We start from the raw sequence: 15243 nt of genomic DNA, 5'->3' as shown, positions 1-15243 counted from the left end.
TGCCCCTAGTGCATTCCTCCAAGATAGTATAGCAAAGGGGGACTAGATGTTGACAGGATGGGCCATCTTGTTAGAATGGGAGGGGCGGAGCTGTCACCTACCACACCTGCACTTTAAAGGGGCTTCCTCGGCACACTAGCAAAGGACTTCACACTAATTTGTTGTCACTCCAGACATCTTAGGAGCAGGGAGGGGAAGGAGGGAAATTCCAGAACCAGATGTGGGGGACGGTCAGAAGTTTCTTGCACTTCAAAGCTGGCAACAGGTATAAATATTGGACCCTCAGACCAGCTCTTCAGTACACTGCTGGTCCTGTGGATACTACAGAAGGACTGCCAAGCTGCTTGAGGCCCAAACCTGCTCCCTCCATCCCTGGTAAAGTGACTCAAAGAGTCAGGTTGCTGACTGCCTTTTATGAGCCATAGGGACACAAGAAGCTCCAGAGGCCTCCCTGCACCTACCCAGCTAACCTGCTGCAACTGGACCAGCCTTAGCCCTACTGCCCTCTGCTAAATTGAGTCGCTGACCCCCTTGAGTTGCCTCCCAAGGTCCTGGGCCCTTGGTTGGCATTAGAAGGCACACCTCCTTTTTAAAGAAAGAGAAAATCTGTAGTTTTAGGCTCCTCACGACCGCCAATTGACCTGTTCGTACCGAGATCTCACTGCCCACGACAACTGCCAGTGTAAAGCTCTGATGGATCTGACTCTTTGTGCTACAAAAACCACCAGCCTGAAATGTGAGAACTGCACCTTGCACTACAGTACCAACAGCTCAATGTGACAGCCAACACAAAGCTCCAGCATCAACTGTCCATGAGGCCAGACAGGATCTTTGTGCTGCAGTGATGACCGTCCACAACACCCAGCCTGCTCTTTGGTCTACAGCGACGACCATCCACGGCTCTCTCTATATGAGCCTCGCTGTCTCCTCCCCCACGAACTGTAGTCTTTGCATCAGACTTTGAGAATTGACATTTTCAGCGGGACGAACCTGGTCACTGTGTCCAGCTCATGCCCCATTGTGATCTGCTTGAACTTGTGACTTTACCCATTATAGTACGACCAGATACCTGTGAGTAGTGCTTTGTGCTTTTAGGTGCTATACCTACCTAAATCTTTGAAATTTCATATTTCCGGTTCTACTGATTGGATTTTTGTCATTATGGTGTCAAACAATTTGTAAAATTTACTCAATTTCTCTAAATTGGAGTGTGATTTTTCTTGGGTTGTGTTTACACTTTATTACTTTGTGTGTGCTGCATAAATACTTTACTCATTGACTCTAAGTTAAGCTTGACTGCTTTTGTGCCAGGCTACCAGATGGGAAGATATATTAGGACAAGGATTGTGGATGTTGCTTGAGAAGGGCTCACACCCCCAACCAACAACTCAATTTCTCACAGTCTTCTTCTCTATTTCACTTCCTGAGTCTAATTCAGTTGCTTTCTTCCTTATTCTGTGTTTGTATGCACATGAAGTCCCCTTGCTTTTTGTTTCATTGGAAGTACCTTTCCAATTTTGACCACAGTGATCTAGTTTTGTTTATTTGCATGCACCTCTGTCATTTCAGCTTTAGCACTTGATGGGAATGTTTTGTCTCCTCCCTCTCTCTCATTTTTTCATCCCTTCTTTATCTCTTTCCACAAATGCCTCCTCAGTGATCTTTAGTATCTGCCACACACATATTTTCTCACTCCCTTGCCTTAATTGTTATGAACATTGCTGCCACTCAGTGTCTCTCTCTCTCTCCCTCTCTCCCACTGCCAGTCTCTCTCTCACTCCACTTCCTCCAACACCTTACTGATATTGGCTTTGCCAATAAAAACGATGTCACAAGCATTGGCAAATGCAACAGCAGCAGGTGCACATCTGGGAATGTTGATTTTTATACTGATAAGATTTCCGCCACTTTGCACCATACCTAGATTCAACTTGATAGCCATCTTAGAAGTACAGAAAATAACAGCCAAAGAAGGCTGCCCCTTGCTATTGGCTTGCCAATTATACATGCTTTGCAAAGCAAGTAGTTGTGAGTATCATGTTGTGTCTAGGTGCAAAGTGGCAGCAATTTTGGTATGGAATAACAATTTTATTTCTATCCTTGTTGTCATACCAATCCATGATGGCCACCACCTTGTGTCTCCACACAAGTTGATGGCCATCTTGGAAGTATACAAATTAATGACCCAAGATGGAAGGTCAATGTTATGACCTTGCCAATGATTTAGTCAATTCAATTCACAAATATTGACAAAGCCAATACCGACAAGCCTTGGAAAACTGAGAACCATAGGCTTTGCCAAAAATTGTTAATAGTGCCATGCAGATTTGGTGCATGCACATAAAAGTCACCTGGATATATGTGTTTTCCCAACAATCCCAACTAATATGATGAAGTATGACCAACAGGAAATCCAGGGTTTAGGAACTGTTTTCATGGAACACTATCTTTCTATGAAGGTCATTATCCTGTTTTCCCTAATTGACCGGAAATAAATATGTTATGTTATGTTATAGGGAATTTATTAAGCGCATGTACACCAAGGGTCTAAAAGGTTATATACCTTATATAAAGGTATATAAGGGAGATAATGTATGCTTATGTTATATATGGAGTTTTTACAGGAAAGGCACTTCTACTACCTGGAGTTATGAATTGAGCAGAATATATATTAGTATCCGACCTGAAGTTACAGTACTACGGCATTAGAATGGAAGAGATCCCTAAAGGGTGCTACTGGACTGGATGTCAGAACATCTAGAGTCTAGCCTAGAAAACAACAGCATATTGGAACATTCCAGTGAGGCACAGTTGGGATTTCTAAAAATGCCTGTGAGTGTGCTAGAAAAAAATCAATGTTGTATGGACATAGAGACTTGGATTGCGAAGATTTCCATCCCCATGAGGACACAAGGTTATATTACTTTATTTACGTATCTATGTGTAAGATGCAATGCATTGCCTCTTTGCATAAGCAAATAGCCATTCTCATTTAGAAACATTCAGTTGATTAGACCACCACTAGACCAAATTGTACTGGATTTCAAAAGTTTGTAAAAGAAAAGTGCAGAACAGTCAGATCTGATGTGGGGTATTCACAGGATATGTTACAGTGGTAGCTCTGCGCCCCATGATTTGGGTCCATATAACAGCATAAAGTTGTGCCTAAAAGAGTTTGTGACAGTATCAGCTGCGGCCTCTGCAAGTAAGAGCGGTGGGGCGGTGGGGCCGGCTGGGGGAGGGGGGATTTCGAGAGATGACCACAAGGGAAAATTAAATAAATAATTAATTTTCCCTTGCGGTCGTCTCTCGAAATCCCCCCCAGCCGGCCCCACCACACTCACCGGCCGCGGCAGGACAGTATATATCAGTATTCAAAGAAGCAGTTAATCTTTGTACTTTAACTCACTTCTAGAATAAGGGAAATCCTCATTTGGATGTTAACAGCAGTTACTGGTTGAATCGGGGAATTTAAACTGAGCAGGGACGCAGCACTCCAAATTCTTTGCATCTCCTTCATCAGAAAACATGGTGATATTTGCATGGGGAAGGTGGCACAGAATTGAGAAAAACATGCTAAATGGATGTGGAAAGATTGTTTCCCATGGTTATTCCATATTCCTATGAAGAAAACTGTAAATATGAGGTAATGCCTTACCCGGAAATTGTGGTACTTCAACCTTTCATGATTTCTGGGTACTGTGTTACTGTTTGTGAGTCCTGAAATTCCTGTGTCAAGAATGAATGTGTTGAACTGCCCTTTGGCTATGCTGGTCATGAAGTTGACTAGACACTGCATTAAAAAAAAAATACTTTAAGCAAAGGATTTGCTGACCAGTTACTCCTCTGTAAAAACCGAGAGAGCAAAAGGGAGACTTAATTATCTGGGAGTAAGGACTGTTCCAACACTATCTTGTGATTTAGGGCAAATCACTTCATCTCCCCATGCCTAAAAAAGTGTAACATATTATGTTTCTCATGTCAAGTTTGTGGTATATAAAAATTAAAAAAATAAATTAAAAAAATAACCAATTAGGCCTTCATAATGAGTCACCTGTAGCAGTAGTCCCTGGGCAAAAATTCTGTGGGATTTTGAGTAGCCCAGTGCTCCTGCACCTGGTAATCCTTATAAAACCAAAACAGTTTAGGTGGGCTACTCCCAACTCCTCAGAGCAGGCGGAAAAGGCCCAGAAAATGGGAAAAATCGGCGGTGTTTAACCCTGTGCATGTTATTTCCCATTCTGTGCCTGCAAATTGATGAAAACAAGTGAGCAGATAATGGCCAGCATCATGAATGCTGTTCGGTATCTCATCAGCGCTTAATGTACAGAAACCATTGAAAGTCTGAGTTTATTAAATACAACTTAATTCTTGATATATTACCTTCTTTATACATGTATACCCTCTATGTACTTATGTATCTATATATTTATTACTTTACTTCTACTGTAAAAAAAACAAAAAACTTTGAGCTTCTCCAATGCACTACCCTATGCTTCACCCTATACCTCTCTCAATATATCATCTACATCCACTCTGACTCAGCCCAAACCTCACTCTGAAACAACCCTTTTTAGGGGCATATCAGCAACGAGGCGATATAAAATTATCGCCGCTTTTGCGTCCATTTTCGGGCGAAAAGCGGCGATAATTTTATCACCTAATTAGCAAGGTCAAGCTATTGCGTGAAACCTTGCATTAGCGCCCAGATTCATAACGCCCAGCTTTGCATCTCTAATGAGATGCAAAGTGGACGTTCCTGACCTGACATGACTGGAGAAATGTCGCTAAGCGACATTTCTCCTATCATCAAGCCCCACGCTATGAAGCATAGCGGCAAGAAAAGTAGCGATAACCCCTGTTAACGCTACTTTCCTTACGCCTGCTTCAGGACTGACTTAGCCATGATATCCTATGAAAGGTGGATATCATGGCTAAGTATGTGAGGCTCTATCATTAAGCTAACGTCAAACTTCGTGAGATTATCGCTGGGTTTCCAGCGATAATCTCACGTTTGGCAGTTAGCGCTAGGATTTTTATCGCTTTTGAGATAAGCGTTGCTAATAGCACGCTATCTCAGCGATAAAAATCCACATTAGCCGGCGATAATTATCCTAGCGCTAAGTGCGCTTAGCGATAATTATCGCAGGTTGTTGCTGATATGCCCCTTAGTTTTTGCCATCTCAAATTCGTGGAGTTACAGATAACAAATTGTTTCTATGAAACAAATGTACATATTCTCATTTCTTTTCATGAAAAAAATCAAACTAAAAAACATGACTTTATTTAAATGCACCGCGACTGTGCTGCGTTTGTCCAGCTCTGTGAGGAAAAGGACCCTTTTTAACGTTACACGGAATTATTCACTATAAGCCATCAAACATTCACTTTGAAACATCTTGTGATGAGAAATGAATGGAATCTCGAAGCGAGATATAATTGGAATAATGTCGTTTTCAAGATGAATAAATTATACGTTGAATAATGTAATCATGCCCGTGTTTAATGTCTTGCATCTGGGGACTCCTGGCAACAGGATGTAAATGTGTGGCAGAGCGCCCTTGCTTCCTACCTGTGATGACATTTGGTCCACGACGGCCACCGTTTCATCCGGGGAGAGCTCTGGAAGGTCAAAAGCCACCTCCACGTTTTCCTGCAGAATGAAAAACGGATTTGTTTTAGTTTGTGCAATAATAGGTGAACTAAAAAACACAAATGGACAGTGAGAAATGAAATTGTCCATCAAATGGGTTTAGTGCTCATCTAAGGGGAAAGAACACCTCGAAATCAAATATCTGGAGGGGAATTGTACTTGACGAGGCAGAACTGACTGCCATGAGCTTCACCGTCAAGATTACGAGTTTTAGGATGGCATAAGAATAAACGCCCAAGGTGGAACACATAAAAACAACATACACTTGAAAAATCACGGTAATATATGTATCAAGCTATGCATAGACAGGCTGTTGAGGCCATGCCCCTCGAGGCACAATAGGTTCCAAAATATGCACTTGCATTGCATCCATAATGCAGCCAGTTCCTCTTTCTCCGATTTAACCCAAATAGTTGAGTTTATATTGAGTAAGTCTGAGCGAATCTTTGCATTTCCTGCGAGAATTTTGAAAAATTGCATTACTTGAAGCTCACTAAATATCCTAAAATGTCACCTTATGCTAGTTTGTGTATTTTTTGGCCATGGGAAATTAGTTTGCGTGGAAATGTTACTAACGCTGGAGACATTTTCTCAAATTACCTTTCTGCTAGTATCTTCTGTGAATTTTTGATGGCAGGTATTTTCGTGTGAAATTGTTACTCAAGATAGCAGCAAATCACATTTTGCGTAATTTTGTGTATTTTTACATAGTTTTCCTGAGTTTGTCACAATTAAAAAAATTATATCACAAACCTCTATATTAAGTTCTATCCGTTGGAACATTGCAATTTATATAGGCTTGGCTGTCACTCGAGTGAGGCCTATATATATATATATATTTTTATAAGTTCAATGTCAATTCCTAGTCTGTAAAATGGTGGTGTCAACTAGCAACCTGACCACATCCTAGAAACCCTCATCGACATTAATGTTCTTTAGGTCATATAGGAGCATATGTACAAGCCCCTATCGCCACAGGAACGTCACATTTTGTGACGTTCCCTTGGCGATAGGGGCCTTGCCTTATGTACAAGGCAGCGTTAAGCTACTTAACCAGTGGCGGCTCGCAGAGGGAGTGCTGCTGGGCGGTGGAGGGCCAGGCTGGAGGGCAGTGGACTCGGACATACGACGGAACCGAGTAAATAAAGTAAATAATATATTAAACTATTTACATTGCGTTTGCTGCATTGCCGAGTTGACGATGCAGCGAGCGCAAGTAAATAGCTGTATTTATTTACTTTACTCCATTCCGTCGTATGTCCGAGTCCACTACCCCACACTCTGCCCCTCCCCCACCCCACAGCACTCCCTCTGAGAGCCGCGACTGCACTTAACGTGGAAAACCCTGGTCTTAAGTTGGCGACACAAGGAGAAATGCATTATGTCTCCTGGCTTTTGCTTTTTCCACGTGTGCTGCCTTCTGCAGCACACATAGAAAAAGCAAAATGCCATGGTTTGTTTATGTACAGGAAGGTGTCCCTTCCTGTACATAAACAAATCTTTAAAAAAATGCAATTCTGTCACTTTCATGTGTGCTGCATAAAGCAGCACACATGAAAGTGACAGGATTGCATTTTAGGATTGTTTATGTGCAGGAAGGGACACCTTCCTACACATAAACAATTCCTCCCATGCACGCAGACACTGGTATGAGGGTGCCTGCCTTGGCGCTAAGTTGTTAAACTTAGCGCCATCGCAGGGGGAAACATAAGGCTGCACCACATTCTTGTAAATAGGGTGCAGCCTTGCGTTTATGAAGTGGCGAAGCCTGTCGTTAAGCCAAGGAGGTTAACACGCTCCACCACTTCATTGTACATATCCCCCATAGTGTTTTCCACCATCCACTCCCTAAACCAATCACGCTTAAACCATTGGTTTACAGAGCTCCTAACTACTAAGGTCTAAGCACTGCCATTGCTAAATATTATACACTGTTTGTTGTTGAGCTACTGTAGACTTGCAAATAAATGGTAATACAGTAAATTTAATGATGCGGTAATATTTATTCCTATTAAATGGTTCACTGGATATTAACTTGAAGAGAAATCTTGCAGGAAACTTAATTCTAAATCTATTGACAATAAAGCATTAAACTCTGTAGTTGAGAACTCGCATTTTCTTTTAACCAGAAATTTAACCACTGTGTCTGTGTAACATTGCTTCCTTTGGTTTGTAGTTCAACCCTGGGCTACATTTTAAGTAATGGGAGCTTTCTGATTCTTCCATATAAGGGTTTCATCTCATAACTCTTGGAGGTTCCTAAGTTTTTGTATGTCCTGTCTTTGGCCTGGTTTTAGTCTAGCTGAATGTTTTCCAGAGAGGAGTTCCAAGTGGCATCATATGTAATCAAAGTGTAGGTCAAATATACAATGATGTTACTTGGAACACATTTACTCCATCTGCATGTTTGCGTTATGCACAACCCCATGATTACCCGCGCTCTATAAGCTGCTCCCCTGGATCATTTGCGCAGTGGGAGAACATTAGTAATGGATTTTAGGATGTCACCTTCCTCAATATCCTCCACCTCCCTAAGGGTCCCACTCTTTCCTTCTACTAAAACGATGTCCAGTTCCCTGGCACATTTCTGCATCTCCCGTTATGCTTCCCACTCTCCCTTTCTAACTTTTTAAAACAAAGAACATGTGACATCTGCAACCCTACTGTATCTCCATCAGTAGCTCCTCGTGCCAGCAATAACTGGATACTTTGGCACCCTTCCCTGCCCTCTATGACTTTGCCCCACTCTCCCTCTGCTGTCCAAGTGCTGTGTCTCCTGTTCTCCCGGACACTGTGTATAACAGGCACAGTTATGGAAAGGACTCTTGGAGCTTAGAGGGAAACCCCAATAATAGGTCTGCACTGCCTAGTGGGAGGAAGTTCCTGGATCCAGTGCATCACCTGCATTTCTCCAACTCCCTCTGGTCTCCAAACACCTGAGTGTCAACTATCTACTGAGGCAGCTTCCCCCCTATTTACACCTTTTAAGCCTTATTTTACAATTGACTTAAAAGCCTGGAAATACGGGATTTTGAATCGAGAGTTGAAGACTGAAGCATCTGATGGAAGCCATTGACAAAATAGTCAATTGCTACTAGATAAACAAAATACAGCTTGTAAATAGTCACAACAGTATTTGCGGACATCATATCTAAACTAGAATATTATTTTTACCCCATCACATTTTTCTGACAACTAAGGATCAGATCTACAAAGCATTTTTGAGGTTGCAAACGGCTTGATTCACAGAACCGTTCCGATTGCAAACACCCAAAAACCGTTTTCAGTTTACAAAAAGCTAATTGTGATTCAGCAACTTGCTACCAAATCACAATTTGCGTTTGCGACTCAATTCTGATTTGGTATTTGGAAAGCGTGACTGTAGGGCATCCCTTGCAAATACCGAATCACAGTGGTATGTATTAAGGTTTTGTGACTTGATTACAGTTGCAAAATAGTAATACATTACCACCAATTCAAAACTGGTAGTAACCCATTCGCAAATAAGAAGGGATTTATATGGGACCCCTTCCCCTCCGAGAATTTGAAACAAGATATATTTGTGAAGAGCTGGCATAGGTCTTGCAGCCCACTCTGAGCTCTTAAAAATGAAACTAGGACATTACATTTTCTTTTTTTAAAACGTATCCCAATGTAGTTCATAGCACGGAGACTGCACTGGAGGCAGTCACAGATTCCATCGGGTCCTGCTATTCTTTTGCTACATGATCTTTCATCAGCTTTCAACACCATTTCTCATGCAATTCTGATCAGCAGACTGCTTGAGAATGGTGTCAGAGGATCCATCCTGCAATGGTTGGCTGATTCTTTAGAAGACCTGATCCAAATTATCACTCTGGGTTCTTTCACATCTCTGTGGGTTCCTCTCATCAAAAGAGTACATCAAGGCTCATCGTTGAGTCCAACATTGTTTAATATCTATGTTGCTCCTTTGGCGCAGATTGTCAAAACATATGGCTTCGAAGTAATCCCTTATGCCGACATTCCTCAGCTGATCATTTCTATAAGACAAAACACTGATGTTAGTAGGCACTGTTTTCAGGACTGTATGAGGGATATCGCTGCCTGGATAGCCAGGAACTGTCTCCAGTTGCATAACGAGAAGCCAGAGGTTCTGCTGTTTGGCAAAGCGCAACGTCTCTGGTCTCCTGTCAGGTGGTCCCATGCCCCAGTCACTCGGCAAAGAATCTAGGCATAAATATTTACCATGGAATGAACAGGAAAAGTCATGTAGCAACTACACTACATACAAAAGGGATATGTTTTGCTACCATAAGTCTCCAGAGGAAAGTTTCCCCTGGCTTCCTGCCTCGCCCAGGCACTGATAATTAGTTGTCTAGACTACAGCAATGCCTTGCTAGACTAAACTCCAAGTTGTACAAAATACACCTGCCCGATTGTTTGTAACCTCCCAGCAGGCTCTCTCTCTGCTCCCATCCTCAGGTCACTCCACTGGCTACCGATCAGAAAGCGCATTTTCTGGTTGTATGACGTTGCAACGCATGCTTTTACCCCGCATGCCGTTACAACGCAAATTTGTACCCCGAATTGCTGTCGAGGGGCGCTGGAGTTTGGAATAGTATAAATTACTATTCCAACTCCACTGTGTGCAACAGGAGGGAAGGTGTTGGAGTTAAATCCAACTCCTTATACCCCCTACAGCAGGCCATTTTCGTTGTAATGGCATGCAGGGTAAAAGCATGCGTTGTAACGGTTGTTTCCCGCATTTTCTTTAAGACATGCTGCCTCATCCATAAAGCTCTATTAGGCAGTGCCCCTCAGTACCTGAAGGACAAATTAAGTTACTACTGTCCTGCTCGCACTTTGAGGTCCAGCGATAAGACTCTTTCGACCATTCCTCTAATTCATGCCTCAAGATATGGGAGCAGAGCTTTTTCTTATATTACTCTGAGGGCATGGAACCAACTTCCTGGCTACCTTCATAGCTGTGTGGACTTCACTCAATTCAAGAGATTGCTAAAAACCTGGCTATTTAAATGAGCAGATGCAACACATGAAAAAGCCGAGTTCCGAGAGACACCTTCAGGTGTGATTTGCTCTGTTTTATAAAATGAATGTAACGTCATAATATATAGCATTGTCCTTTAAGGAAAATGAGCTACATTTATAAAATGAAAAAAGATTGTTTTATTAAGAAGCAATCAGAGACATGAGTGTCCCCAGCAGGCCACCATCCCCGTGATGGCTGCAATTCCTAGTGGGTCACAAATTTGGCCTATCTTATTATTATTCATAAGTTAAGTTGAGGGGAGATGTGTGGCGCAGCGACCAGGGCAGTTGCCTCTGGAGCATGGGGCTCACGGTTCGATTACTGCCTCCTGCGGCAGCTCATCCCAGCATCATGTGACTCTGGGCAATAGCTCACTTAACCTTCCCGACGGCCCCCAGTGCCTTGAGACCTTTAGGGATGATTTGTTCGCACTTTACAAATATCTGGTTTTATTATTTGAGACCCACCAGGAATTGCTATTTAAAAAATAAGACTGTCAAAGACTAGAAACTGCGATTTCCTAATTGCTATTCAGTAAGAATCACAATTTTGAAATAACAATTCCTCTTGTTGATACATCTGACCCTAAGTGTACACTATTTATTAAATTTCCGAGCAGAAGATTGCTGCATCATTAACATTTCTTCCCCGTCAATAAATCCTGTTTTGCTTGCATATTTTAGTCCATGAATGATCTTTGAACTGGATCGTTAATACTCAAAAACATTTGTACTCAATTCACTACCCTGGTTTTATGGATCCATTACATGGCAGCTTAAAATCTTTTTACTGAAATTGTGGAGGTTTATTGTATCTGCAATACAATACCAAAAACATGTGTGGTTTTAATTTTGGGCATTACTAGTTTGTTACAGACCCATACTAACCCAATCATCTATCTTAATTTACTACTCTCTATCATTCCCCTCTGTACAACAATATTTGGGTTTGCCATATATAGTTTAGTAAACATTCTGCAGTAAACTTATTTTTTACCTCTTGGTATCTCTCCATTTCGGTAACAAACGTTCTTTTGTAAAACAGCGATTGCAGTCGTTCATGACCATAGTTATGGCAAAGTTCTTCAAACGTGGCTGCCCGTTCCTTTTTCTGGTGACGTGGATTCTGGAAACCCGGAACATCCATGACCATAATGGATGCCAGAGAGAGATGACTGGAGGAAAAGCATCTGTAAAGATAGACATTACGTTGATATAACACGCACTTGGTCATGAAATGACTCTTTAATCTTTACCATGGCAGAGCTATGAATTTGTTTCTCATATATACAACAGACAATATTACAGACCAAACATATATGGCTCTCCTACTGGTAGAGCCATTAAAATACTGCCTGTGACATACAGGACTTTTGTTGTATTTTGCTTTATTTCAGCTTGGTTCCTAAATAGTACCATACTGTCTTAAATAACATAGGAGTATACAAACCGCTGTTTTTAGCTTCTGTCTGTTGTGAATTCTGGTGGTGTTTTTCCAGTGCTTTTTAACATTTACAAAATTTGTTAAAAAAAGAAATCAGTGGCTATCAGTGTTTTTTGTTTTTGTTTCGTACATGACCATGGATGATTTTTTTTCCAGTGCATGTAAAGAAATGTGCTTGTATTTCTTTCCTCAATCATTGCAGTTGTCAATTATTCCTACTTTATTTCCTGCTCTTAAATCCCTTATTTGAACCCTTTAATTGAATTTGCTCTTTCAAATAACATTCTGGAATTTTTCCTGAACTCCCTGCTTGTCTAATTTCCTAGAACTCAAATCCCTCTTACCAGCAGTCTAGCACTACCCCATGTCAAGGAGGTGCATAGACAGAAATATGATTGTAACACTTTAAGATGTTATTGTAGTAGATAAAACATTAATGGTGAAAATGTAACACACCTTTCTGCTACACTGTGCTTTAGACAAATGGTAAAGATTTGTTGAACAAAAATATTTTTCATAAGGAAATGAGATATATGAATATAGTTGGGCGTGCCATGCTCAATTATTGCAAGCCAGTTTCCCTTCGTCCATTTCTTTACCTTTAGAGACCGAAAAGGAATTGGGCTAATAAATATATATTATTGCTTCATCTGGGCATGTTTCCCCTCTAACCAGTCAAAGTAGAGAAGATTTCCAAAAAATGAATATGCACGCAGTTAGCTGCTTCTTTATACAGCTGCACACAAAAATCCCAACACCTAAGTCCGTAAAGAAGCTTTCTCCCCTGCGAGATGTCTTGAGATATTACCATGTGCAGGTCAAAGGTTACTTGGATTGTTCGTGAGGACATAGACAAAATGTTAGAGACACATAATTTGAACAATGCTACTCATCATAGGGGATTCATGGGTAATCTACGACACCGTTGCAGGTCTCTGGTCATCCCTGTCATAAGGGGGTCACAGGTTAAGGTTCCACGCTAGCTCCAGAAAAATGAAAAAATATATATATGCTGAGAGGAGAGACGACACATTGGGATCCCAGGGCACCAATAATTTTCCCCGTGGCACCCAACATCAGAAAAGATTTGGATCCATTTATCCGAAGCCCAGAGGTTTCCTTGTATAGGTGGAGAATCTCCAGTCATCTGGGGCTGACAATATTGGGACCTCCAGGAACAATAAGAGGTCATCTGGGCATAAGGCTATATGCTCCTCCGGTCATCCTCACCAGGGTCATCCCCGGATCCGAGCATCACATCTGATAAGATGTGCTAGCTGTTTAATCACTAATGCAAATAGGAGGGGAGAAAGGATACCGTTAATGTAGGCCTGTACAGTAGGCATAGCATAAAGAACGGTGACTGATTCACAAAAAATGTAACAGTATCAAATTTCTTCTCAAAATCAATTAGGAGCAAGACTCCGGGAGCGGTAAGGCAATGTGCCTGGAACTAAGTCAATTATCAAAGAATTGGTCATAAAGCTAAAAATGACTTTCAATTGAGCATAGAAGAGGAGCATATACTGGAGGCTAACGGGCCGGAGCTTCTGTTTGACGTCTTTAAAGGAGCATCTGTCATGTTCGACTGCACTTGTATGATCTGTAAAGATCACGATCTTGGCATTCTGAAAGCACAGGTCCTGGTGTTCATGGGTTTCGTGGAGAATGGGGACTCGACTCTTGAGGACGTGGACAAGGATAGGATGGGGGGGTCCTGGGGAAGGCTTCCTGGCTAGGGAAGGGTGCACCCTATCCACCACAAAGGATCAAGAGAGTTTGTCAGCTGGGACCCAGGTCTGGAGCCATTGCTCTAACAGATGCCTCAATCCCTCAGAAAGTAAATAAATCACAAATTATTCCTCTGCAAGCAATTCTCGGCATCTTCAGCCTGCTCCTCCAGGGATGCCGCTGCTAAGAGCAGCTTTGAGACATGAGGCTTAATGCTTGACACCTTGTCTTCCACCATAGAGACTCTAGTTTCGGGTTCAGTAACCTGACCAGCCACATTGCGGAGATATTGACAGAGGGAACGAGACATCCACTTTGACTTCTCCTAGTTTGGCCTTAACTGCTGCTCCGGAGTCCTGGACCGCCTTTAGGATTTTATCTTGGTCTGCCTGTGCTGAGATGTCAGTTACTGGAGGAGGCACCTCAGCAGCGCTGTGGATGCCAGAGGTGGGCCCATGTGTACAGGTCCATTTAAGTTTGTGCAACTGGCAAAGGGGTGTATTCCGTCCAATCTCCAAAGGAGCATCAGAAGTGGAAACAGGTGAACCTGGCTTTCACAAACAGGTGGCCCGCTTGCCCCCCTGGGGCAGCACGAGCAGCCGCCACCACTGAGGGGACACCCAGACACCGGCCTAAGGCAAACAGCGGAAGGTTTGAAGGGCAGAGAGACGCCACAAAGACAGGTCCAATATGCCGGATCCAGTCCGTGCAGAGGGCAGGCACGTTCAGTGCAGGCCATGGCTCTTGCAGAGATGGCGGCCACCTGCAGGGCCCTCAGTAGTATTTCCCCCTGCATCTCAGAGGCTCACAATTTGGCCTTTCTCATCAACAAGGGCATGTCAAAAGGGGGAACAGATGAAGGTGGCATTTGCAGTCAAGTGGCCCGCTTGCCCCACCTGGGCAGCATGAGCAGCTACCACGGCTGGGGGGGCCTAAATACTGGCCCAAGGCCACTGGCAGAAATCTGGAAGTGCCGCAAGGTACTGTGAAGCCGTGTCCAGTAAGCAGGGTCCAATCTGTGCTACAAGGCAAAATAGTGGGGTATCCTACGGGGTTAAGTCATGTACAGGGTTGGGAGGGATGAGTTGGGTATTAAGCAGCAAGTAAGTGGGGCTACCCACAGAGAGGGCCCATATGCAATGATGGGAGTGCGCCCCTCCCCCTGGTGGCATGCTAAAGGGCAGGCCATGGGACTTCCAAAGTTGACGGACACCCACTGAGCCCTAAATAGTAATTTCCGCTGCGTCTCAAAGGATCACAATGCAGGTGAGGATCTGCAAAGGTGGAGGGGGGAGCAAGCGCAGACCAGGCCCGGAGTCCACCAGTGGTGAGTACCTACCTCACCTGGAAGTAGGCGCCACCAGGGATGTCACAATGGAATCAC

The 15243-nt window shown here is 42.9% G+C and overlaps 1 protein-coding gene across 5 annotated transcripts in view; it reads right to left on the bottom strand.

Moving 5' to 3' along the window:
• Positions 1–15243, bottom strand: part of MYO18B (myosin XVIIIB) — a 1573426-nt gene that overhangs the window by 988596 nt on the left and 569587 nt on the right. For all 5 annotated transcript variants that reach the window (XM_085634174.1, XM_085634172.1, XM_085634173.1 and 2 more), the window contains 2 exons: positions 11682–11874; positions 5573–5653 (listed from right to left, as the gene is read on the bottom strand). In XM_085634174.1, the coding sequence (XP_085490300.1) occupies positions 5573–5653; positions 11682–11874 (274 nt within the window). The remainder of the gene's footprint in view (positions 1–5572; positions 5654–11681; positions 11875–15243) is intronic.

The sequence above is a fragment of the Triturus cristatus genome, chromosome 11 (assembly GCF_964204655.1).
Source record: "Triturus cristatus chromosome 11, aTriCri1.1, whole genome shotgun sequence".
NCBI classification, from domain to species: Eukaryota; Metazoa; Chordata; class Amphibia; order Caudata; family Salamandridae; genus Triturus; species Triturus cristatus.
This window is presented reverse-complemented; position numbering and strand designations above follow the sequence as displayed.